This window comes from Raphanus sativus, chromosome 8 (assembly GCF_000801105.2).
Source record: "Raphanus sativus cultivar WK10039 chromosome 8, ASM80110v3, whole genome shotgun sequence".
Taxonomy (NCBI): Eukaryota; Viridiplantae; Streptophyta; class Magnoliopsida; order Brassicales; family Brassicaceae; genus Raphanus; species Raphanus sativus.
Window position 1 is genome coordinate 13,841,269 of NC_079518.1, and position 26,443 is coordinate 13,867,711.

The window sequence follows — 26,443 nt, forward strand, 5'->3', positions numbered from 1 at the left end:
TTTAGCCGGGTGATGTTAGTGTGACGTCTAACAATCAAATATACATCGATTGAAGCATCATGTTATAATCATCTAGATGGTTAGTTATATTTGAGTCTTTAGATAATCATCTAAAATGATGGTTCACATTTACATATATACTTCCAAAATAATTTTACCTTTTATAGATAAAACCGTTTGGTCCTGAGCTAAAACTCATTAACACTGGATTTAGGCGTTAAAATGTATGAAAGAATATAAAACAACAAGATTTTCTATTGGAATAGTTTTTGGTTGCTAAAATATGTTCCATTGGAACAGTTTATAGCAATTTATTATTTATGTTTTATGTCTTAACTTTTAAGCGATCAAATACGTAAAACAGAATCATAAATGGAGAAATTGAGCTTGCGAGCTCAGAGCAGCTTGGCCTAGATTAGGCGGAAAACTGACTTATAATAGAGAACTGGATTTTTTAAAGAAAAAAATTGAAGAGTCTCCTCATTCTATTTTCCAGATTTCCAATCTTAATGAAGAAATATAAGTCATAAACATCCATAATTTGTATAGTTTTATTTTGTTAGGAATGGACCAATATTTTTTTTTCAAATATACATGGAAAATACACCACAGAATAAATAAATGAAAGATCAATTATTTAAGTGGGAAAAGAGTAAGAAGAGATTGAGAATCCCCCTCAGTGGCAGTCATTTGATTTATTTAATTTTCCAAATACTATACGGAAAATGTATTAAGTTGGCACTAAAAATAATGTTTACTATACTAAGATTACATTTCAATTCTACAAAGACCACTGGTAACTTCATTTGTTTGTGTTTTCATGGGTTCATTGTTTAGCTGGTCAGAACATTAACATCTATCATCTCTCAGAGGAAAACGATATTGTCATTACTCCAAGAATCTGCTGAAAGGAGATTGCATTTCAAATAATCTCCTGAAAAGCTTCAAAGACCACAAAGCTTACTAGTGCCTTCTAATCTGATTTCTTTGTGTTTATTCTTTAGTTGACTATCTACTGTAACATGTCTCTTTACACACTCAAAGGAAGAAGATGGTAAGGAAGAAGATGGTAAGGAAGAAGAATGCTAAAAAAAAAGAGAAGAGCATAAGACAAAGTTTTGAGATGAGGAAACACTTTTCTAGGTGACCTGGATTTTGATGATTGGTGTCATTAGCAGAGGCCTTTTTAAACTAATGTTAAAAATGTTTAATTACTCTTAATTTTCCTCTCGAGAACCAAATTTCTTTGATTTTCTCAAGATATATTACTGATGCGGAATTTGCTTCCAAAATGACTTCAAGTGAGGTTGTCAAATCCATAGTATGTTGCTATGTTTACTAATCAAGATCTCCATGTGTATCTTTACACATGCTTTTTGATGGGTTTTATGACATAAGATACAGTTTGCAGTAATCTTTTGCACCTTTTCTTGTTGCTGGCGGAGTATCTATGTACTATGTTTGCGTAGATATGCATTAGGGCTCTTATATCAATACACTGGTTTATGTAAATGGGAGAATTTTCTTGGAGGTTCTACAAAACCAGTGGAGTCCATATTATGATGTTTGCTGTCTGTACCAACTATACCAACATCTCTCAATGCATGCCCTTAGAAGTTTAAAATTGTTTTTCTATCATTTTACCCTTTGTTTGAGACAAATCCGAATATCTCCTGCAAACTCAGATAATGTCTAGTTAGTTATAGGCTGTGTAAAAATTCAGGGCTTGTTTGTGTAAGAAACTTAACCGCTATAAAAACACTGTACAGAAACACTATAATTGGTGGGTTTTGTTTGTGGGTGTAGGTACATTTTACATGTAAACAACGATTATCTTTGTGACGAAGAAAGTGTATGCGACGAAAGGTAAAACACTTGAAGAAATCCGAGCTTGTATTCGAAGAGAAACATAAACAGAGTGATACAATCAATTTTATGGAAAGGCAAGTTTTTGGGGGTGACTTAGAGTTCAAGACAGAGTAGAGTAAAAGGTTTTGCTTGAATGAATCAGTTTAGAATAGGTTTCTCTAGAGGTGGATCAATCAACAATTTTAATTGGAGACACATAGACAATAAAAAAAGTTTTTGATGGAAGCACTTTTATAGTTTTCTTCACTAAACTTATGATATTTGATAATTTAATTTAAATTACTAAAGGAAAAATAAAATTCAGTACGGACTCGTGACCCGGGCATGATTAATCCTAGTTTCTTAGCTGAGATTCTTAATTTGTGATTTGACATTTTTTTTTACATTTTTCGGTTAAGAAACAATTCTTATATCTCTTATTTAAGAGACGATTCTTAGTTTTTCTTAGTTAAAATTTTTAAAAAGTTAAGAATCATCTTTTAACCAAAACTAAGAACTCCAGTTAAGAAACTGGGGTTAATCATGGTCTGAGTTTCTCTTCATGTTTTAGTATTTCGAGAGAGGTGTTGGAAAAATCAAAACTAAGATATATAGAAACTTTGAGCTACCAATGCTCATTATAAAATGTTACAAAAGCTAGAGTCTAGGCATCTCTGTGACAAAAAAAAAAGAGTCTACGCATCTAAGGTGCAAGTGTGAACATCAATGCCACAAAACCACGTATTTGATGATTGTAGGACGGCTACAACAACAGCGATCATATACACACGAAGAAGCACAGTGTTAATTGGGCCAGACCATACATGCAAGACCTTCATGTACACAAGAACAAGTTAATGAGACCACACTATACATACACAAGCCCGCGATACTTGGATCTACAGCGTTACATTGTGCAGTTAGTTTTGCACGTGCAAAGATATGCGTTTCCTCTTCAAAGCTAATATAAAGATTGACTTTCGGTTTTTGGTCTGAACTATAACCATAATTTATTTTGAATATAAATAAATTAATAATAAAAATGAAATTAGTTTACGATTGATTAATAATGTAATGTTTTAGCTGATTTGGATAGTTCATTTATGTAGATTAACTAAAAATTACATAAATTATTTTAATATTGTGCAAATATAATCGTCGGTAGTGATTAACTTGAACCATTAGAATTCGAATTCCGAGCACTAAAAAATTAAGATTTTGACATTGCCATAGATAAAAGATCAACCATCAAATTTTAGCATCTGATATTAGTCCAATAGGTGGATGAATAACATAGATTGCAATCGTGGGCCTAGTCTGGATTTACAATGATGTAGACAAAGATATTTCTGTAAAAATATTTATATTTATAGCTATCGGACATATAAATCTGTTAAAATTATCAGTTATCTAAATAGTAATTTAAATTCAATGTTCAAAACATTTAGATCTGTAAAAATATTTATATTTACAAAATATAAAATACATTTAAATTTACCAAAAAATGATCGCAGAAAATGTACTTTGTATATATATTTAGTTTAAAAATGTTTTATTTTCATTTTAGGCAACAATTGATAAGTAAGCAGCACCGCCAAGAATCAGAGAGGATATTTTAATATTCCAATTTAACGGAGGCGTAACTCCCCTCTCTCCAAGTCAGGGACTCATGACGACTCATTCACAATTCCAACTCCTCCTCCTAGCGTGTTCTTGAGGAAACGATCATCTTCCTCCTCCTTTCATTCCGCCCGATCGAAATCGAACCCTAAGAGAATTTCATTCTACGCCTTCTCTTCTACATATATATATATATCGTCTCGCATAGTCTGTTTGATTTTGTTTTCCCGTTTTACTTGTGAGAAGTTTTTTTGAGATTTGCAGGATAGGAAGATGTTGGAAGATCAAGTAGCTTACTTGTTACAACGGTACTTGGGGAACTACGTTAGGGGATTGAGTAAGGAAGCCCTTAAGATCAGTGTCTGGCAAGGTCAGATTGCTTTCTTCTTTTTCTTTTGACTTTGATTGAGAGCTGGTTAGATTTTGTGTTGTAGTTGGTTCTCTCATTTGCAAACTAAGGAACGGATCGACTTAATAAAAGGATGAATTTTAGTTTTTTTTTTTTTTTTTTAGTTTTTTCATTTTGTTGATATAGTAGCTCTGGGTTCTACTTAATTTCCTCAGGAGATGTGGAGCTGAAGAATATGCAACTCAAACCAGAAGCACTTAATGCTTTGAAATTACCTGTCAAGGTTAAAGCTGGATTTCTTGGATCTGTCAAACTCAAGGTGTGTTTGTGTTTTTTATTTTTTTCTGTCGTATGTAAGCTATAAAGTATATCCACTTGAGTTCCTTAATTTTCTTCCCCTTTTTTCTACACATTTGCTCACAAATTGTATTTCAATTGTTGTTGTAGTCTCTGTAAGTGACGTAGTATCATACATTAGTATGTACTTTTTTTCTGGGCATGGATCTATTCCATGAATTTGCCTTCCTATTACATATTTTTTCTACACTCGGTGACACCCATTTACTGATACGTTTCGAAATCATTTTAGGTACCATGGAGCAGGCTTGGCCAGGAACCTGTAGTGGTTTATCTTGACCGAATTTATGTATTAGCCGAACCCGCAACTGATGTTGAAGGATGTAGTGAGGATTCTATCCAGGAGAAAAAAAGAAAGCTAATACTGGTGGGATAGGTCGCTCATGTTATGATTATTTTCCATTATCTAATTTCAGTCATTGAATCACTTTTATGTTTGCAATATACAGGAGATGGAAACGAAACTAGTAGAAAGAGCTCGTCGACTACATACTACGGAAATGGTGTGTCTAGTGCTACTCACTCGAAGTAGATAGCGTGGGGAGAAATACTGTACTGAACTAACTACCATATTTTTCTTGTTCTCTTACTAGAATAAATCATGGGTTGGATCATTGGTCGACACAGTCATTGGAAACCTAAAGCTCTCGATATCAAATATTCACATCAGATACGAGGATCTAGAGAGGTAAACATATTATGACAGAAGCATTTTTCTTGTTCTTGATTGTCCTCCCAATGTAGTTAAAGCTTACATTATAACTGCAGCAATCCCGGCCACCCATTTTCAGCTGGTTTTACACTAGAAAAACTCTTAGCTGTAACAGTTGATGATAGTGGAAAGGAGACCTTTGTTACTGGCGGAACTCTTGCTTCCATCCAAAAGGTATAAATTTGCTCATTAGTATCTGTCTGGCACAACCTTGTCTGGTCTTATGGAAAATATTGTATTAAGGTCTCTGTCCCTCGGTTTTATACTTTTGGGAGGGTTTTGTGTTAATATCTCTTGCACTTATACCTACTTGTAGTAAGTTGCTAGGTAGTTTTTTTTTTTTAAATAATCTAGTTCAAATAGTCAAGTTTATGTTGGTATAGTAAGAAGCACCCGGGGAAGATTGCCTTAGGGTGCTCTCCAGAAGGGTTAGTGATATAGAGCATACCTTTATGTGGAATTCGTATATGTATTAATTGCATGGTGAAAAGAATACCCTTGCCTAGAAAGAAAACAAAGGTACTCTACCTTCCTGCTATAATTATGTTTGCCTTTTTGCAGTCTGTTGAACTTGACCGGCTTGCATTCTATCTTGATTCTGACATGTCTCCGTGGTATATTAACAAACGGTGGGAGGACTTACTTCCTTCTGAGTGGGATCAGGTATTCATAAGCAAAGTCATGTACATAGTGGAACATAATTTGTTCTCTTACCCAAAATCTAATTTTTTTGGTGCATGCACATTTCTAGATTTTTAGATTCGGAACCAAAGATGGTAAGCCAGCTGAAGGCCTCACGAGAAAACATTTCTATATTCTGCAACCTGTCTCGGGGAATGCAAAGTACATTAAGTCCCAAGCAAATGGTTCTTCCGATACTGATCAACCTTTGCAGAAGGCATATGTTAACTTAGACGATGTGACACTTTGTTTATCAAAGGTTAAGCAAAAATTTGAGGCTCCTGCTCTTTTTTTATCTATTGGATGTCTCGGGTGGTCTTGATTGTGTGTATTTTTTTTTGTCGCAGGGAGGATACAGAGATGTCATGAAACTTGCTGATAATTTTTCTGCGTTTAACCAGCGTTTGAAATATGCACATTACCGCCCATCTGTTTCAGTTAAAAGTGACGCACGATCTTGGTGGAATTATGCTGTCAGAGTTGTTTCAGAACAAATTAAGATAGCAAGGTATGAATTATAGATATTCATTTCTGTTTTCTTGCTAGTGCCATATTTCTCTTTAATTTGCATTAGTTTTGGAAACTGTTTCCTTGCGGTTCCCAACTTCGGGTTCTCTTCTGTTTACATTTTCTGAGATTGTTACCTTTATGACAGCGGGAGAATGTCATGGGAGCGCGTTTTAAAGTACACAAGTTTACGCAAGAGATACATTACGCGTTATGCTTCGTTACTGAAATCTGATGTCAGTAAGACAGTGGTTGATGATGATGCAGAAATCAAGGCCCTTGATCGGGGACTCGATACTGAAGTCATTTTGCAATGGAGGTAAATATTATAGTTTAGTTACATCCTAGTACATCAATTAGCTTTCACAAAGGTCATCTATGATGCTTCTCTGTTTTCTTTTCATTTGTCGATGCATGAGTAGGATGTTGGAAATAAGGGTAATTGACAAACCATCTCTAATTATGAATATTACCCTTGATTTTCTTATGAAGAATGTTGGCGCACAAGTTTGTTGAGAGATCGGTGCAAGTAGAAAATGACTTGAAGGCACAACAGGCTAAAAGTTCATGGTGGCCGTTTGGAGGGTGAATGCTCCCCTGGTTGCTTGCAAATTCCCAACTCCTCCTCCCAATTTTTTTCTAAAGTATTTTGTATGTATGCCTTCAGGAAGAGTCAAGTGTCTGAAGGTGAAGGAGAATCTGTTCAATTCACTGATGAAGATTGGGAACGGTTAAATAAAGTCATAGGGTACAAAGAAGGTGAAGAGCAGTCAATTATCAACAATGCAAAACCTGATGCTCTCCATACATTCTTGGAGGTACACATGAGGCGTAACGCTTCAAAACTTTATGATGGGGAGAAGGAATGCCTTGCTGAGTTATCATGTGAAGATCTTAATTGTTCCATTAAGCTTTTCCCCGAGACAAAGATGGCCGACATTAAATTGGGGAGATATCGCTTGTCATCGCCAAGTGGTTCGCTTGCTGAGGTTTGTTAGGTGGAATTTGTTTTTTTGGCTACAAAACATTGTCTGTGGTATCTTAAAATCTCTTAAAAATGACTCTTCTCTTGCAGAGTGCCCCTGCCCCTCATTCTGTACTTGCTTCCTTCTGTTATAAGCCTTTTGATGCTAAAGTTGACTGGAGTCTTGTTGCAAAAGCTTCTCCGTGTTATATGACTGTGCGTGCCCTCTCTCTAACGAAATTTTGTATAAGCAGTTCTAATCTAAAAATTATGTGGCTTATTGCGGTGCCGCCTGCAGTATTTGAAGGACTCTATTGATGGAATTGTCAACTTCTTCGAAAGCAGCACGGCTGTGAGCCAGACAATAGCTTTAGAGACTGCAGCTGCTGTACAGGTGTGTCTAATATTTGCTATGGTGTGAAAGGTTGCAAAAATGACTGCATATGGGGTTTATATACCCTAGTCATGGTAATCTCATTAATAACTGTATATCTAAGGAATGGTAAAATGGGATCTAGTAAGTATGCAATTTCTGTTTGTTGTCAATATTTCTGTTCGAACTTCCAATTTGTAGAGCTTGATACTTGCAGTTTATTCAAAAACTGTTCGAATTAGATTTCTGATCCTTTGTTCGAATTAGATTTCTGATCCTTACTTATATCAACTGCTCGTGGGGACCCACTTTAATCATTATAATTCACTTGCTTACCGTCACAGTCAACTATTGATGAAGTAAGACGCACTGCTCAACAAGGAATGAATAGAGCATTGAAAGATCATGCAAGGTCTGTTCGTACTCTCATGAACTCGTTGTCAAATATATGCCCATGCTTGTTTTAGTAAATGACGAATTACAAAACAACCAGGTTTCTGCTCGACTTAGATATTGCAGCACCCAAAATCACAATTCCAACCGAATTTCGTCCTGATAACCATCGTTCTACAAAGCTTCTTCTGGACTTGGGTAACCTGGTCATCCGTTCCCAGGTAAATAGAAAAGTGTCAGCTGTCAACTCTTTTAACAGTATGATTAGAATTTTCTAAATGCACATTCTCTAATGTCTATGCATGCAAATTTTGCAGGACGACTATAAGCGTGAACCGTCAGAGGAAATGGATATGTATCTACAGTTTGATTTAGTTTTGAGTGATGTGTCCGCATTACTTGTTGATGGTGACTACTCCTGGAAACAGTTATCCTCGAAAAGATCTTCTGGTAAGGAAAGCAATGTTACTTTCTTGCCAGTTATTGACAAGTGTGGGGTACTCTTAAAACTCCAACAGGTAAAATTCTGGACATCTGGCATTTACATTTTTAGTAAAAGAGTTATGCTTCAAACTGAAGATATTTAGCACTATTGTTTCCTGTTTTGGTTTGTAGATTCGTAGGCCAAACCCATCGTACCCATCAACCAGACTTGCCGTGCGGCTACCGTCACTAGGTTTTCACTTCTCACCGGCTCGATACCATAGGTTGATGCAAGTTGCACAGATCTTTCAAACTAAGGATGATGAGGGCTCTCACATTGTTCGTCCATGGGAAGAAGCTGATTTTGAGGGTTGGTTGTCCTTACTAAGCTGGAAGGTCAGTACGGTTCTTCGTACCGTAATCAGTTTTGTGGTTGCAAGCTCTCTGTCTTCTTGGACACTAGTTATTTATTCGATTATCAAATCCATGAATAGGGCAGAGAAGCTACATGGCAGCGGCGGTACTTATGTTTGGTTGGTCCTTTTATATACGTGCTGGAAAGTCCTAACTCAAAATCTTATAAGCAGTACACCAGGTATGATTCGAACTCTTGCAGTTTCGTTATAGTGATAGGCTTTATAGATTAGACTTTAGATAAAATGGATGGCCTGTACAAACTCGATGAAGACCAGCACTCTTATATGTAATGTTTGCGTGTGTTTACTATGAATATAGATACGATAACCGACATGTGGAAAGACTATGACAATACTGCCTTTTTGCTCAATGTTTATGTTAACGGAGCAATTTATAAATTAAACCGATGCTATGCACTGTATTTTATAAACTAGTGAAATCAAGGTGAAAAAAGATACGGAAGAAATGAATTTCTCTCGGATATGTTATTTAAGGGGCTTATTAAGTTTCCTTGTCTAACTAATGACCCACTAAAGTCCAGTTATCTATGTTCATAAATCTAGTGTAAAAATTCATTACCTAAAATTATATACTGTTTCACCAAGCAGTTAAAGTTACTACTTGTTTTGATATTTTCCTAACTCCATCTGTTCGTTCTAGTTGGTCTTTGTCATACTTCTTCGCGTCTAAGGTTTTTGTATCTTTTGTAGCTTGCGTGGGAAGCATATTTACAAAGTCCCTGTAGAACTCGCCGGAGGAGTAGAGCACGTCTTGTCCATTCGCAATGCTTCTCGAATCAATGAGAAGGTTTACATCTCATTTAGTTGAATTAATAAATACAGGCGGAGTTTGGTCGCGATTTTTATGTTTTGATTGTATTTTCATCAGTGAGGGTTTGAAGATCTTGACTGTAAATTTCAATGAATTTTGGCGCTGAATATTTTAATTTTACGGTCTCTAGGTTATGGAGGATGCGAATGCACTCATATTAATGTTTGATTCCGAAGAGTCTAGAAAAACTTGGCACAGCCGTTTGCAGGGCGCTGTCTACCGGGCGTCGGTAAATTTAATTTCAACTTTACTTCTAGTGATTAATAAAGCGTCTTACCGTGAGACAATTCCATTGGTGATCTGCCTGTTTATTTAGATGATTTAAGTATTAAATTTCACTTTAATGTACAGGGTTCTGCTCCCATAGCAGGTCTTTCCGATACGTCATCTGACAGTGAGGAATCAGAATCAGAACATAAAGAAGATATTTGGGATTTGTCTAGGTTGGAGAGTGTATATGTAACCGGTGTGCTTGATGAACTCAAAATATGTTTCAGCTATGGTCATCAGGTAAATATAAATTGTTTCTGCGTGTGAAATTCCATTATTTTGGGACATGCTTTGACTGAGTATATTTTAATATAGCACGATGCTTCTTTCATGGCGGTGCTTCTTGCAAGAGAGAGTAAACTGTTTGAGTTTAGGGCAATAGGTGGGAAGGTAAATGATCTGCTTCTCACTTATCTTTGTCATTTTGTTATTCTTTTTTTTTTCTGAATGTCTGTTTGTCTTTGTCTAACCAGGTTGAAGTCTCGATGAGAGGGAGTGATATGTTTATTGGGACTGTTCTAAAATCTTTGGAAATAGAAGATTTGGTGAGCCGTTCTGGTTCAAATGAGTCTTGTTATCTAGCAAGATCTTTTATTCAGTCTTCTGTGGTGATTCCATCCTTTAAAGATGCTGAGAATAAGAGCCCTGAAAGACATGATATCTCTTCTAGTGAAGGGGAGGAAAATTTTTATGAAGCACCAGAGATCTTGGTTGACTCCGTTGACTATACATCTCTCAGGACCCCCAGTTTTAGTCGAATGGATGGATTGCTCCCTGTTGACAACAGGAATATCAATATGCCAAGCAGTGAGGGAATTGAGTCTCTGGACAGTTTTGTTAAGGCTCAAATAGTCATATACCATCAGACGTCACCTCAATATAAAAACATTGATAATCAGGTCAAGAGATTTCTGTTTTTACATCTTCCAGTCCGGAGATGTTAGTTTTTTCGTTATTTTAAAGTCAAGGCTTACTTTCTTTGTGGCTGACGTTTCACACATTGTAGGTGACCGTAAGCCTAGCCACATTATCATTTTACTGCCGGAGGCCAACAATTCTTGCTATTTTGGAGTTTGTAAATGCTATCAATGTTGAGGATCCAAGCTGTGAATCTTTTGAGGACAGCTCTCCTGTCGCTGGGGAGCAAAGTTCACCGAGAAGAAATGGATTTGAAGATTCTAAGGATGCAGCTGTCAAGGGTTTGTTAGGGAAGGGGAAATCTAGAATCATTTTCAGTTTGGCACTGAACATGGCTCGGGCGCAGATATTCTTAATGAATGAGAATGGAACTAAGTTTGCGACATTGTCACAAGACAATTTGCTGACAGATATTAAGGTTTGATTGTGCTCTTTGAATTGCATTCCAAATGTTGTTTATGATTCTCCTTACTTCAGAACTATCAATATTTATGATTCTCTTCATCCCATTTGTTTGAAGGTCTTCCCGAACTCGTTCAGTATTACAGCAAGTCTTGGAAATTTACGAATCAGTGATGACAGCCTCCCAGACAACCATATGTACTTTTGGATCTGTGATATGCGAGACCCTGGAGGAACTTCTTTTGTTGAGGTATTCGTTGTTTGTTTCTTTTCACTTTTCAATTCGTTGAATGTGAATTGATGTGTAGATGAGATGCATGAGTTTTCCCGTGTTAATTTACTTTTTTATTTATTCTGTTGCTAGTTGGCATTCACATCATTCAGTGTCATTGATGAAGATCATGAAGGTTTTGACTACTGCCTCTCTGGACAGCTTTCTGAAGTGCGCATTGTTTATCTAAATCGTTTTATTCAAGAGGTAGTTCTTTCTCTCTGCATAGATGCGATTATTTTGTCTTGCTTCCTACAATCAGTCTTTGCAATGTAGGTTGCTGAATACTTTATGGGGCTTGTGCCGAGCGACTCAAAAGGGGTTGTCAAGATGAAGGATCAAATTACGGACTCAGAGAAGTGGTTTACGACTAGCGAAATTGATGGATCCCCTGCTCTTAAGTTGGATCTATCTCTTAAGAAGCCTATAATTGTTATGCCTCGACATACTGAGAGCCCTGAGTAAGTTCATGCTTGGATTTTGATTTCATCCTCCCCATCCATTTGTTTCACCGTACACATTTTTTGTTATGATAATTACCTGGCCCACTAATTCTCTACCTGGCCCACTAATTCTCTAGACTTATCAGAGTAGCTGATATAACTTTCTCCACTTTTCGGACTTTTATCCTTTGCAGTTACCTGAAGCTTGATGTTGTGCATATAACTGTTACCAACACCTTTCAGTGGTTTGGTGGAGATAAAAACGAGATGAATGCCGTTCACATGGAAACTATGAAAGTGATGGTGAGAACTCTCGATGTTTGGCTGTTGGGATGAGCATGGTTCATTCTGGTTGATATCACTTCAAATATATCAACTTTTTTGTGCAATTAGTTTTTTCCGACGACTTTTGATGAAAACAACCTTAACTTAGGTCATGGATATCAACCTTAATGTTGGTTCTGGAGCTGAAATAGGTGAAAGCATAATTCAGGATGTGAATGGGGTTTCTGTAACTATTAACAGGTCTCTGCGAGACTTGTTGCATCAAATACCGAGCATTGAAGTGTCTATCAAGGTAAGGGATAATGTTTTATATCCTGTCTGTAGCATAATACTTCTTACTCATGCGCTCTTTAAATTTCTGCTTTATCAGATAGACGAACTAAGAGCAGCCCTCTCGAATAGGGAATACCAGATCTTGACAGAGTGTGCACAGTCTAATATTTCTGAGATTCCACATACGATGCCACCATTGACTGGTGATATTGTGGCATCTTCAAGAAACTTAAATGACTCTCTTGCTTCTGAGGATCCTAACACTGCTCAAACTGAAACAAGTGATACTTGGATTTCAATGAAGGTTTCTGTTGTCATCAATCTGGTGGAGTTGTGTTTGTATGCTGGGACAGCAAGAGATGCGCCGTTGGCTGCTGTACAGGTCCGCTTCCGTGCACCATTAATTTCAATTGCATATTTATTTAAGAGTACGCAGTTTTGTTATGTCCTTTGGAGATGCCATATAGAAGTGATTGCCCAAAATATTGTTTGATGTCGAACTCCTGACTGAGAGTTTAGGCATATGCATATATTAAGCTCAATCTTGAAAAGAACTTGACTCAGTCTGGAATTGGTTCTCCAGAAAGACTTCAGAAATTTAATTTATGGTTTATGCAAATTTCTGCTTTATTGTGATTTTTCTTAGTAGACATGCCAATATCAGAGGCTTCTGTGTAAATTCCTTTCTAGTTCCGGGGATCAGCAATTGATTGTTCTCATAGACTTTACATCTTCCAGATCTTTTTAATTCCTTGTTTTTTCCTAGAGATTTTATAGTAACAATCTCAAAGGGAGTTCACAGTCGTAACAACCGCAGTGAATTAACTCCTAAATTTTTCGTGTTTGGTTTACAGATCTCTGGCGGCTGGCTTCTCTACAAATCAAATACACGCAATGAGGGTTTCCTCACTGCAACGTTGAAGGGATTCAGTGTTATTGACAACCGCGAAGGCACTGAAAAAGAGTTTAGACTTGCTGTAGGAAGACCTGCAGATTTAGATTTTGGTGACTCACATTCTCAGACTGATGGAGATCAGGGATTAACTCACTCCCATGTAACCAGCGGGAGTAATATTAGACCGCTTCCTTCGATGCTCACTCTTGATGCGCAGTTCGGTCAGTCGTCAACTTTTGTTTCCCTTTGTATTCAAAGGCCGCAGCTGCTTGTAGCTTTGGATTTTCTACTGGCCGTAGTAGAGTTCTTTGTCCCTACTATTGGCAGTGTGCTATCAAGCGAAGAGGATAAAAACCTTAATATGGTCGACGCAATCATCATGGATCAGTCTATCTACAAGCAACAGACTGCCGAGGCGTTTCTTTCTCCTCTGGGTCCTTTAATTGTTGAAGATGAGAAATTTGATGATTTTGTTTATGATGGTAATGGTGGAACGTTATACCTGAAAGATAGACATGGAGGCGTCCTTTCTTCTCCCAGTACTGAGCCTATTATATATATCGGAAGTGGAAAAAAGTTACATTTCAGAAATGTGGTCTTCAAGGTATAGAAGTTCTTACATTACTTTTGTTAGATCTGAATTTATTTCTGTCGTCCTTTTAGTGTTTCTTACTTTTTTTCCATTCTGATCAAGAATGGCCAAGTTCTAGATTCATGTATCTCTTTGGGAGCCTACAGCAGCTATTCTGTTTCAAGAGAGGATGGGGTTGAGTTGGAAGTATATCATAATGCCCCACATCAGGACTCCGAGAGGAAGGAGGATCCGGTGTCTCAATCTCCTAGCATCACAACCGAGAAGTCAACGGAATTGATCATTGAGTTCGAGGTTCTTATAGTTGCTAACTTTTTTTTTGTATGGCGTGATAAGCCAAGAAAAGTTCCATTTTAATGTTTCCGTGCTGCAGGCTATCGGCCCAGAACTTACTTTCTACAACACATCAAAAGACGTTGTTAAAACGCCAGTACTCTCCAACAAACTTTTGCATGCTCAGCTTGATGCTTATGGCAGGTCAGGCTTCTCCGTGATAATATTGTTAGAGCTGAAATTTGAGTGATTCGTTGCTTAAAGCTTGATGAAGTTTTGCACACCTGTTGTTCATAATTTTAGTCTTTCCTTCTCTTTTTTTTTCCTGGGACAGGGTAATCATAAAGAATGATGAAATTGAAATGAGTGCTCATACTTCGGGTCTGACCATGGAGAGTAATGGAGTAAAAATTCTGGAACCGTTCGACACCTCTGTAAAGTATTCAAGTGTTTCTGGGAGGACTAACATACAACTTTCAGTTTCAAACATATTTATGAACTTTTCATTCAGCATCTTGAGATTGTTTATAGCTGTTGAAGAAGACATTTTATCATTTCTAAGGATGACATCCAGAAAAATGACTGTCGTCTGCACAGAGTTTGATAAAATTGGGATCATCAGAAGTATGTCCAGTTATTACTGAAATTATCAGTTCATTTAATCTTTGTTACCTGGTACTTAGTACTTACATCTCATGCAGATCCCAGTACAGATCAAAAGTATGCATTCTGGAGACCCCATCCGCCTCCTGGTTTTGCAAGTCTTGGCGACTATTTGACACCATTGTTAGTCATCCATCCTAAATTATACTTTTTCATAGGTTGCGCAAGAGCCTTTGCAACTTAACTAATTTATTTTTTTACATGGCAGGGACAAGCCACCTACTAAAGGGGTTCTTGTCGTCAACACCAATTTGATGAGAGTGAAGAGGCCTTTATCATTCAGATTGATTTGGTCACCTCTAGCTTCCGGGGGATTAGGTGATCCTTCAACGGATGCCAAAGATGAAAGAGATAATTTGTGTTCCATTTGGTTCCCTGAAGCACCAAAAGGTTATGTGGCGTTAAGCTGTGTGGTATCAAGTGGAATTACACCGCCTCCACTGGCCTCTGTCTTCTGCATCCTAGCTTCTTCCGTCTCCCCTTGTTCTCTCAGAGATTGTATAGCAATCAGCTCCACAGATATGTATGCTGCGACGAACCTCTCACTTTTAGTAGTTTCTCACTTTCTATATACATGGATAGAATGCATGCACGAACCGAAATACACGGGGATGCATGTTCCCTTACTGTCTGTTCTTTTCTGACATTTCTCATAAGTGTCCTTTTATCTGTGTGATCTACGATGGTTTTCGTGCGGATGTTTCAAACGAACTGGAATTCAGTTGGTAGTATCCGTTTTTGCAGATGCAGAAATTTGTTTGTTCGTTTCCTGTTTGGTGATTGACATTTCTATGTTTGCTTTTGTATCCAATGCAGTTCTCCGTCAAGTTTAGCATTTTGGCGAGTGAATAATTCTGTTGGAAGTTTTTTACCTGCGGATCCGTCTACTCTCGACTTATCAGGAAGAGCATACGAGCTACGTCATATATTATTTGGATCCCCTGGAGTCCTGCCAAAAGAATCCAGCTACGTGGATGTTCGTACTACTGATAATGTTCAGCCTGTACAGTCACAGCCACAGAATTCTGTCAGATCTGGTCAGCGATTTGAAGCTGTTGCTTCCTTTCAGTTAATATGGTGGAATAGGGGCTCAGGCTCGCATAAGAAAGTTTCAATATGGAGACCAATAATTACCGAAGGGATGGCTTATTTTGGAGACATTGCTGTTAGTGGGTAAGTCATAATGATGTACTATATCATTTTAGTGCATTCTCTTCTGGTTGTAAGGTGGATATTAATTACTTTCGGGGCTAAATTTGTAGGTATGAACCTCCAAACTCTGGTGTGGTTCTTCGTGATAATGGCGAGCAAGATATCCTTAAAGCCGCTGTTGATTTCCAACTTGTTGGACGTGTCAAGAAACACAGGGGAGTAGAAAGTATATCTTTCTGGATGCCTCAAGCCCCACCGGGTTTTGTTTCTTTGGGTTGTGTTGCATATAAAGGCTCAGCGAAACCATACGATTTAACCAAATTAAAATGTGCTCGTAGCGATATGGTAGCTGGTGATCATTTTACTGAAGATAGTTTGTGGGATACCGCTGATGTGTGGCAGAGGGCAGAACCGTTTAGTATATGGGGCATAGGCAATGAGTTGAAGACCTTTATTGTCCGTAGTGGTTTGAAAAAACCACCAAGGAGATTTGCTTTAAAGCTAGCAGACCAAGATTTGCCTGGGGGAATTGATAACATGGTCATTCAGGCCGGAATTGGGACTTTTTCTGCTGCGCTTTTTGACGACTACGGTGGACTGGTATGAAAAACAAAGTAAACTATGTGGCGTATTTATCTGCGTGAAAATAATGGCGTATTTATGTACTTTGCAGATGGTTCCATTGGTTAACGTATCTTTGAGTGATATAAGTTTCGAATTACTTGGCAAAACCAACTTCTCAAAGTCAACCATCAACTTCTCCTTAGCGGCCAGGTCATATAATGATAAGTATGAAGCATGGGAGCCTCTCATCGAGCCTGCAGATGGATTCTTAAGGTTTTTTCTTCTGTGAATTTTGTCTTATTTTAAAGCTCTTTAGTGCAGAAATGTTTAGTTCTAAAGCCCCTGTGACTGCGGGTGATTTTCTCTTTTTATTCTATTTGCTATATACTCTATATTATGGCAATTATCCATTGGGTTGCAGGTACCAGTTCAACCCTAGATCCTTTGGTGCGGTTTCTGAGTTACGCCTGACATCTACAAAGGACTTGAATGTGAACTTCTCAGTTTCAAATGCCAATACAATTATCCAGGCGTACTCTAGTTGGAACAGCCTTAGCAACGTCCATGAATACCATAAAGAGAGAGTGAGAATTTCTTCTTTGGTCCATCTGTGCCACATGGTGAAGTAGAGGCCTTAATTGGCTTTACCTTGTCTATTCAAGTAGTCACATCTTCTTTCTCCTTGATTTGTGTTTGCTACGTCTTACAGGGAGCATTTCCTCTAGTTGACAATGGAAAATCTGTCATTGAGGTGCATCAGAAGAAAACTTACTTCATAATTCCACAAAACAAGCTTGGGCAGGATATATATATCAGAGCCACTGAAATCAAAGGATTTAAGGATATTGTAAAGATGCCATCGGGGGACATGAGACCTGTAAAAGTTCCCGTCTTGACCAATATGCTGGATTCGCACCTCAGAGGAGAACTATGCAGTAATCCTAGAATAATGGTTACAGTTATTGTGATGGATGCACAGGTACCTTTCTGCCTAAAACAAAAGTCACATTTGTCGTGATGCCTTTTCTTTTGTGTCCTCTTCTTCTACTTTTCTATATTGTTATACAGAAAGGATGTGATTTCATTTGATGCCATGTGACTTTTTGTACTGAGTTAATGATATTTGTTTTACACAAAAGCTTTGGAGAAGGTTATAGATGGAGTAGCCTTGTCTTCTCACATTCGTCTCTTTTTTGTAGATTCCAAGAACGTCTGGATTGTCTTCTCACCAGTATACTGGAGTTATACGTCTGTCTCCCAATCAGACCTCCCCAGCGGATCCAGTGCTTCGCCAGCAATGTGCACGTACTTGTGGAAGTGTTTCAAATATGTTTTCCTCTGAACTGGAAGTCGTTGACTGGAGTGAAATATTTTTCTTCAAAATTGACTCCCTGGTATTCTCTCTTCTCCACTACATCTAACATTTTTTGTTGTCCTAAAGTTAAATTGTAACCCCTGAAAACTGCTGGACTTTGTTTCTTTTCAATTGGGTGTGTTCCTCTTCTCCGTGGATTCTTATTTGGTTGTCCTTAAGTTTATTTTGTAACATTTTTTTTTTGTTTTCTATTTGTATTTCTACTACTTCTGTTCTCCAGAGTAGATTCATCAATACGTATTTAAATATTAAAAAAAAAGCCGAAACAGTTCATGCAATGCTATAGCTTGGCAAATCTTAGTTACTAATCTTGGTGCATGTACTTCTCTTGTACAGGAACTTGAGAATGAATCGTATTTTGAGTTTTTCTTTCTGGTTATCATTTTTTGGTCTTTCAAGATCAAGGTTACCGCGGCTTTGATATTTTCTTGTTCTTTTGTTTTTCCAGGATGACTATAGCTTGGAATTAATTGTGACAGACATCGGAAATGGTTTGTTTCCTTAGTTCGTGTGGCGTATATCTCTCGCACTTGTTACTTTCCTTTTGGTATATAAATTAGTGTTGTTTTCACGATTTGCAGGCGCACCTGTTGGCACTTTTTCAGCTCCGTTGAAGCAGATAGCACGTATGAAGGACAACCTATACCAGCATAACTATGCCAATGACCTTGTCTGGTTAGACTTGTCCACAACTGAAACCATGGTAAAATATTTTAACTTGGCCTGCCTTTCGCGTCTAGAATAGATATTAAAAATGTACTAAATACATGCATGTAAAAAATGTCTCGGCCTTTTGGGTTCAAAGATTGCGTGCAATAGTTTTCTTAAATTGGTAATGAATTGCCTTTTTCCTTGTTTCGGTAGAGCATGGACCAAGGGGATCAAAGAAAGAACTGCGGAAAAATAAGATGCGCTGTACTGTTGCCAGCTAAATTGAAAATGTTGGACCAAAGCAAATCCTCAAGTGAAAAAAAATCTGGATTTATTCAAGTAAGTCCTAGCATTGAGGGTCCTTGGACGACAGTGAGGTTGAATTACGCTTCGCCTGCTGCTTGCTGGCGATTGGGAAATGATGTCGTTGCAAGTCAAGTTAGTATGGAGGATGGAAACAGATACGTAAATGTCAGGTCCCTAGTTTCGGTGGAAAACAATACTGACTACCTTCTTGATATCTGTCTGGAGGCCAAAGCCCGTTCATTTCCAAATATATCAATTGGGTTGCTGAAACCTGGCGATACATTGCCGGTTCCGTTATCAGGATTGACACAGTCTGCATCGTATGTTCTGAAGCTGAAGTGTGTAGTGCCTGATGGTTCTGATGAATATTCTTGGAGTTATGTGGTTTCAAGGCCTGGGGAACCAGAGGTTGCTTGTGAATCAGAGTCTGAAATATGTATATCTTCTCTTACTGAATCTGAGCACTTGCTATGCTGTACTCAGATAAGCAGTACTTCCGGAGATAATAAAAAATTATGGTTCTGTTTGAAAACCCAAGCAACAGAAATCGCAAAGGATATACGTTCGGACCCAATTCAAGACTGGACTCTTGTGGTCAAATCACCATTTTCTATAGCAAATTGTCTTCCATTTGGAGCTGAGTACTCAGTGCTTGAGAAGCAAGCCAGTGGTCATTGTATTGATCAATGCAGAGATGTCTTTGGTTCTGGGGAAACTGTGAAGGTGCATACTGTCGATATAAGGAACCCTTTATACTTTACTTTGCTGCCACAAAGAGGATGGCTACCAGTGCATGTAAGTTGGGAAATCGAACCTATATTTTTGTTCCGTTTCTTTTACTCCCCCTTGTATATTTATTAGGTTTATCGAATTTGGCAGGATGCTGTCCTTATATCTCACCCAACTGATGTCCCTGCAAAGACAATTAGCCTAAGAAGTTCTGCCACTGGAAGGTCTTGTTCTTTCTGCTGAAGTGTTACAGTTAATAATTGTTCTGGGTTTTTTGGTCTCATACTGTTAAAATATATGCGAACAGGGTTGCTCAAATAATACTGGAGCAAAACTATGATGACCAGCAGAAAGTTTTGACGAAGATGATCAGAATCTACGCTCCGTTCTGGTTTTCGATTGCGAAGTGTCCCGCGCTTACACTTAGACTTCTAGATCTGCCAGGGAATAAGAAAACAAAAAAAATTGGTCTTCCATTTCGAAATAAAAAAAATGACGAAGTAGTCCCGGTGGAGATAACTGAAGAAGACATATATGAAGATCATACAATTGCTTCTAATTTGAATTTCAAACATATGAGCCTTTCAGTGTCTATATCTCAATCTGGCAATCAGCAAAATGGTCCTGCAAAAGATCTTTCTGCCCTTGGTGACATGGTCAGTTGTATGCTATTTTATTTGTTCGGTATACTAGTTTCTCTAAAACTGAGCTTTTCTGGCCTTATCATTTTTTTCAATAGGATGGATCTTTGGATGTGGATGCGTATGATCCCGAAGGAAAATGCATGCGGCTATTTCTGTCTACAAAACCTTGCGGTTATCAGTCAGTTCCTACAAAGGTAATAAGCAGTTTATCTTCTACACCTTCTCTATTATTACTTACTGACTCGAATTTTTTTTTCTCAGATCATATCTGTACGACCATTCATGACATTCACCAACAGGATCGGTGAAGACATATATATTAAACTGAACAGTGATGATGAACCAAAAGTACTCGGTGCATATGATTCTAGGGTCTCCTTTGTTTTCCAACCAAGTGGGAGAGATGAACTTCAGGTGAGGTGTTAATGTTGAAGAATCTTTACCGTTAGCTGTTCCTCATATTATTGCTTTAGTCAATAGTTGCAAAACTGCAAGAAAAAGTTTTGGATAAGGCTGTTGTTTAGGATGTTCACTGGAAGCATGTAGTATGATACTTGCTCAGTCAAATCAGTGATATTTCTTGAAGTGTAGCAGTGAATAACAGTTTGAATGCAAGTGGATTGTGTTCTATGTTGTTAAATTGTTTGGCATGTGGATGCTTCCCCTGGCTACCATTTTGAGAAATATGTATCATTTTGTTATTACCTGGCCTAATTTCAGGTGCGGTTAAGAGAAACAGACTGGTCATTTCCTATTCAAGTTGCTCGAGAAGACACAATTGTTCTTGTATTAAGGAGTCAAAATGGTGCTCGTAGATTTTTGAAAGCAGAGATACGAGGATTTGAAGAAGGTTCACGTTTTATAGTTGTATTTCGACTTGGACCAAGCAATGGTCCTATGAGGTATCTTCTCTAAGATCGACATACATACATCTTTGTGAAACCATCATTAATTTTCTCATATCTTTTGTGAACTTTTTTAATCCAGGGTTGAGAATAGAACGACTGTCAAAAGAATCAGTGTCCGCCAATCTGGTTTTGGTGAAGATTCGTGGGTTTTGTTGGAACCTCTTACCACAGTAAATTTTGCTTGGGAAGATCCTTATGGTCAGAAATTTTTGGATGCTAAGGTTGAAAGTGACCACCGCTCTGGGGTTTTTAGACTAGACATGGAAAATAGTGTTGTGGATTCTGAATTGTGTAGGGACTTAGAGGTGAACTTTCATGTTAAAGAAGTCGGTGACGTCAAGATTGCTAGATTCACTGATGATGACAGTACGTCACAGAGTCCTCATGAAATCATATCTTTGACATCGGTTGGGAATCATGGATATTCTACTTCTCAGACACCTTCAGAACACAAGACCACCACTCTGGAGTTCATTGTTGAAATGGGACTAGTGGGGATCTCACTTGTAGATCACACGCCAAAAGAGCTATCATATTTTTATCTTGAAAAAGTTTTCGTATCTTACTCTACTGGGTATGATGAGGGAAGGACTAGCAGGTACGCTCTATATTGCAGTACTGTTCTTTTTATTCTGTTTTCCCGTATATATGGAGTGATGTAACCAAAATATCAATATGATTTCATGTGCTTGCGTATGTTTGGAAATTTAGAATACGGGATGTAGTTTAAAGTAATAGATACACTAGTCAGATAAATCAAAATGTGCTAATTTCAGGAGAAATGGTGTTATCTACAAAACTAGTGGTCTTTGTGTTGCACATTCTTGTTAAATTTTCAGTGGAAGTTATATGTGCTCGTATGAGTAGGCGATGCAACTGCACTGCTTTATGTCAGTATACATGAAATACCTTCGAAATTCTGAACATGTGATTCTTTTCTTGGTTTACAGGTTCAAAGTCATACTGGGCCATTTACAGATTGATAACCAGCTACCTCTAACTCTAATGCCAGTACTATTGGCACCAGATAAAGCTGGAGATAGTCATCAACCCGTGCTTAAGATGACAATTACAATGTGTAATGAAGAAACTGATGGCACCCAAGTGTATCCATATGTATATGTACGGGTATGTATCCTATTCAGGTCTATCTTCATGGTACTCAGACGTATGAGATACTATTTGAAGCACATGATGGATTTACTATTTGATTGATAGGTGACAGATAATACCTGGCGACTAAACATTCACGAGCCTATCATTTGGGCTTCGTCTGAATTCTACAATAAGCTCCAGATGGATCGTCTCCCGAAAAGTTCTAGTGTCGCGCAAGTTGATCCTGAGATACATATAAAGTATTCTTACCTTCTATAGAATTTTACCATTTGGGGGATGAAGTTCATAGTATTTGGCCATTTTGGCATGTAAAGCCAGCAAATGTAACTTAATTTTGTTTTTGATTTTCAGCCTCATAGATGTTTCAGAGGTAAGGCTGAAGGTCTCACTGGAAACAGCGCCAGCTCAGAGGCCTCATGGAATTCTGGGTGTTTGGAGTCCGATTTTGTCTGCTGTTGGAAATGCATTTAAAATTCAGGTAACTGATTTCTATGAAGTTACTCCCATATATGAAATGGAATAGTGAACTACAATCGCTCTCTTGGCGTTACATCCTGCGCAGTCTTGTAATAGAACTAACTATTGGGATACGTGGTTCCATTTCATGGGAGATTAGCTGGCTATATATTGTGAGAACTGAAAACTAGTTGTAAATTAAGAACTGTTGAAGCATGGCTGATTTCAGCCATGTTCTTTTTGACTCCCAGCATGGGATTAGTAGCTCAGAATATCTTACGACATCAAAAAGAGTCTTTTTTTTTACTTTGATTGTCACGAAATATTGTCATGGAATATTTACTGCTAAAAAAAGAGCGCGAGAATGTTGCTAATGATTCAAAAAAAAAATCTGTGTTTAGGTCCATCTGAGGAGAGTAATGCACAGAGATCGGTTCATACGGAAAAGTTCAATACTTCCAGCCATTGGGAATCGCATATGGAGAGATCTGATCCACAATCCCTTACATTTGATTTTCTCAGTAGATGTTTTGGGTATGACTAGCTCAACATTGGCTTCTCTTAGTAGAGGATTTGCGGCGCTTTCAACTGATGGTCAATTCCTGCAACTGAGGGAAAGACAGGTACATATTTTTTTGCAACAAAATTAAGTTGATCACTTTTAGCAGTCTGCCTAAAGGAGGGCTGAAAAAATGGATCAGGTTTGGTCGAGGAGGATCACTGGTGTAGGTGATGCTTTTGTTCAAGGAACGGAAGCCCTAGCACAAGGTGTTGCCTTCGGAGTATCAGGAGTTGTTACGAAGCCGGTAGAGAGTGCCCGACAAAATGGTATCTTAGGGTTTGCCCATGGGGTAGGACGGGCTTTCCTAGGATTTTTCGTACAACCGATGAGTGGTGCATTAGATTTTTTCTCATTGACTGTTGATGGAATTGGAGCAAGTTGCACCCGATGTTTGGAGGTTTTGAGCAACAGGACTGCTTTGGAGAGAATTAGAAATCCCCGTGCAGTTCATGCTGATGGTATACTCAGAGAGTATGATGAGAAGGAAGCTATAGGACAGGTACGGCCTCACTTTCTTTTTATTGTCTATTAGCGGAGACTGCATATTGAGAAATTTTGGGAGCTATTAACTTGCATTCTTCTAGTCAAGCTTACCCTTCATGACTTCCAAGATGATTCTGATATCTGTTTGTTATCTGTTTGTGCAGATGCTCCTGCACCTAGCAGAAGCAAGTCGGCATTTTGGCTGTACAGAGATATTCAGGGAACCCTCAAAATTCGCTTTATCTGATTGCTATGAAGAACATTTCCTTGTTCCATACAAACGCATTGTCATTGTGACAAACAAGAGAGTTGTGCTATTACAGGTCAAGCACACTAGCATACCCTTTCACCTGGAGATTTTTCATTTGTGTCTTAAAATTACTTTATCTGCTGACTTGTTACTTTCCATTTTAGTGCTCTGATATGGATAAGATGGATAAGAAACCCAGCAAGATTATGTGGGATGTGCCTTGGGAGGAACTTATGGCGTTGGAATTGGCAAAGGCAGGTGGCCAAAGGCCCTCGCATCTCATACTGCATCTGAAGACCTTTCAGAAGTCAGAGAGCTTTGCTCAGGTTATTAAGTGCAGCGTGTCGGAAGAATCAGATGTACTAGAACTCCAAGCTGTTCGAATTTGTTCAGTAGTGCGAAAAATGTGGAAAGCATATCAGTCCAACATGAAAAATCATGTTCTCAAGGTTATTGCTATTCCTAATCTCATCATAGGTGTTAGATTAACATGTGAATTAGTTGACTTGATTTTGAATGAAGGAAGGAAGATGTTTTGGTCTTCTGTGATATAATAATACCGATGTGACCGTAGACATGTTTTACATTGGTTTATAACTCTCCACATAGCTTACTAATCGCTGTAACATGTGCATGTATAGAAGCTCGTGCCACTGCCTAATGTACTTTCTATCTTCTTGTCGCAGGTTCCTTCAAGCCAGAGACATGTGTATTTTGCTTGGAATGAGGCTGATGGGAGAGACTCGAAATCGTACAGCAACAAGGCTATTATAAAATCGAGAGAACTTTCTTCTTCCTCAAATTCTGTCTCGGATGATAGGAAGTTTGTCAAACATACTATCAATTTCTCAAAAATCTGGAGTAGTGAGCGAGAATCCAAAGGTCGATGTACTCTGTGCAAAAAGCAGGTAATTTTCAAATCTCTGCCATAGACCTCACATCTTTGTCATCAGTAGATGTCAAAAAAAGAATCCTTATGGGACGAAACCTTAGGATTTCACCTAAAGATCAAACCGTTTCGAGGTTTGCTTACAATTATTTTCTTTCTTTTTTTGCTTTCAGGTTTCTGAAGATGGAGGAGTGTGCACTATATGGAGACCCAGTTGTCCAGAGGGGTAAGTATTATTTGTTGCGCTAGTGATGATACTCTAGCTGCGCTGAATTGTTCTTGAAACTAAAGCAGTTTCGTCATTCTTTTTTTTTTTTTTGCCAGATTTGTGTCAGTGGGTGATGTAGCTCATGTTGGTAGCCATCCTCCAAACGTTGCTGCTGTTTACAATAACATCGACGGAGTATTTGCACTTCCAGTGGGTTATGACCTCGTAAGTATCTCTCATCAATTAATTTCACTCGTTAATCCTTTGCATATAACATAGTGAAAAAGTGCTAAACGAATCAATAGACTGATAGTGAAAAAGTGCTAAACGAATCAATAGACTCGTTAATTTCTTTCTTACTCAAGTTCTGTCTCAGATGATACATAATGTTATTCACTTGTCAGGTTTGGAGGAACTGCTTAGATGATTACGTAAGTCCTGTGTCGATCTGGCATCCTCGGGCTCCTGAAGGATTCGTATCTCCTGGATGCGTTGCAGTTGCTAGTTTCAAGGAGCCAGAGGCCAACACAGTGTATTGCATGCCGACGTCTCTGGCTGAGCAGACAGAGTTTGAGGAACAGAAGGTTTGGTCGTCACCTGACTCGTATCCGTGGGCATGCCACATATACCAGGTTAGAAGTGACGCACTACACTTCATGGCTCTGAGGCAAACCAAAGAAGAGTCTGATTGGAGAGCCATTAGAGTTCGAGATGATTACAGATCCATGGAATCTGAATCTGCAAGGAATTTGCGTATAGAATGAATCTTTTCCACACATTTTCGTTTGCTTTTGGGAAGAAGATTATGCTTCTTGTAAAGATCTAGACTTTGCAAAACAGTGGGAGGTTTCTGTGTTTTTTTTCCGTCAAAGATAGCTTTTGCGTTGATCTGTTTGACATTTGTGTATAACAGAGTTAGGCATTCTCGGAAGGATCTATCTGTACACTTTGCTCTTTGTTACAAAACCCAAATGTTTTTGAGTTTTCTTCTCAAACATGAATGCTTCTCATCTTTTACATTTGAATTTCTTTTAATAAAATTGCAAGAAGAATCCTTTGTTTTTCCCAAGGAACACAAGATTTTTTCCATCTCTTTTTTCAATGTGCTTTGCTAACTCTTTTTTTGTTTTATGAAAAATGTTTGAATCGATGATGACTACTTTTTTGTAGAAATTGGATTAGTCTACTGATCGAGTCGTGGCAGCAGTTGGTAGAGTTTGTTAAGAACATGAAAGAAGGTGGTTATGGCAGGCGAAGACACAAACCAGGAAGTGAGATTTATGTGGGTTTTGTCAGAGGCAGGATCTTTGAGAAGGTTGAAAGAGACTTCTCTAGTTTAATTTCTCACATACATACATGGCCGATCTTGAACATAATAAGATGAAACATT

At 38.1% G+C, this 26,443-nt stretch overlaps 1 protein-coding gene across 2 annotated transcripts; it reads left to right on the forward strand.

Annotated features, from left to right (window-relative positions):
- The first annotated feature begins 3,668 nt into the window (after positions 1-3,668).
- Positions 3,669-26,097, forward strand: LOC108820887 (uncharacterized). Of its 2 annotated transcripts, XM_056992239.1 has the most exons (63): positions 3,669-3,838; positions 4,033-4,136; positions 4,407-4,541; positions 4,624-4,677; positions 4,768-4,862; positions 4,943-5,060; positions 5,448-5,549; positions 5,638-5,826; positions 5,915-6,075; positions 6,223-6,393; positions 6,567-6,659; positions 6,742-7,063; positions 7,150-7,254; positions 7,337-7,432; positions 7,756-7,823; positions 7,905-8,025; positions 8,122-8,322; positions 8,420-8,623; positions 8,722-8,822; positions 9,355-9,451; positions 9,606-9,704; positions 9,827-9,985; positions 10,061-10,135; positions 10,219-10,644; positions 10,752-11,081; positions 11,184-11,315; positions 11,430-11,543; positions 11,613-11,797; positions 11,974-12,082; positions 12,213-12,356; positions 12,435-12,719; positions 13,192-13,836; positions 13,927-14,118; positions 14,198-14,301; positions 14,432-14,721; positions 14,799-14,883; positions 14,969-15,283; positions 15,577-15,933; positions 16,023-16,512; positions 16,586-16,749; positions 16,898-17,060; positions 17,186-17,455; positions 17,676-17,870; positions 18,300-18,342; positions 18,433-18,554; positions 18,716-19,603; positions 19,688-19,761; positions 19,845-20,193; positions 20,277-20,375; positions 20,443-20,595; positions 20,902-21,083; positions 21,169-21,687; positions 22,040-22,217; positions 22,308-22,444; positions 22,557-22,683; positions 23,063-23,284; positions 23,363-23,722; positions 23,871-24,029; positions 24,121-24,405; positions 24,643-24,864; positions 25,019-25,071; positions 25,170-25,278; positions 25,458-26,096. In XM_056992239.1, the coding sequence occupies exons 1-63, from the start codon at positions 3,742-3,744 to the stop codon at positions 25,815-25,817; spliced, it is 12,603 nt and encodes a 4,200-aa protein (XP_056848219.1). In that variant the 5' UTR covers positions 3,669-3,741; the 3' UTR covers positions 25,818-26,096. The 2 variants fall into 2 exon arrangements, with proteins under 2 accessions (XP_056848219.1, XP_056848220.1); XM_056992240.1 differs by lacking the exons at positions 3,669-3,838; positions 4,033-4,136; positions 4,407-4,541; ... (4 more) ...; positions 5,638-5,826; positions 5,915-6,075 and having other exon boundaries at positions 6,256-6,393; positions 6,497-6,659; positions 25,458-26,097.
- Positions 26,098-26,443: the final 346 nt, after the last annotated feature.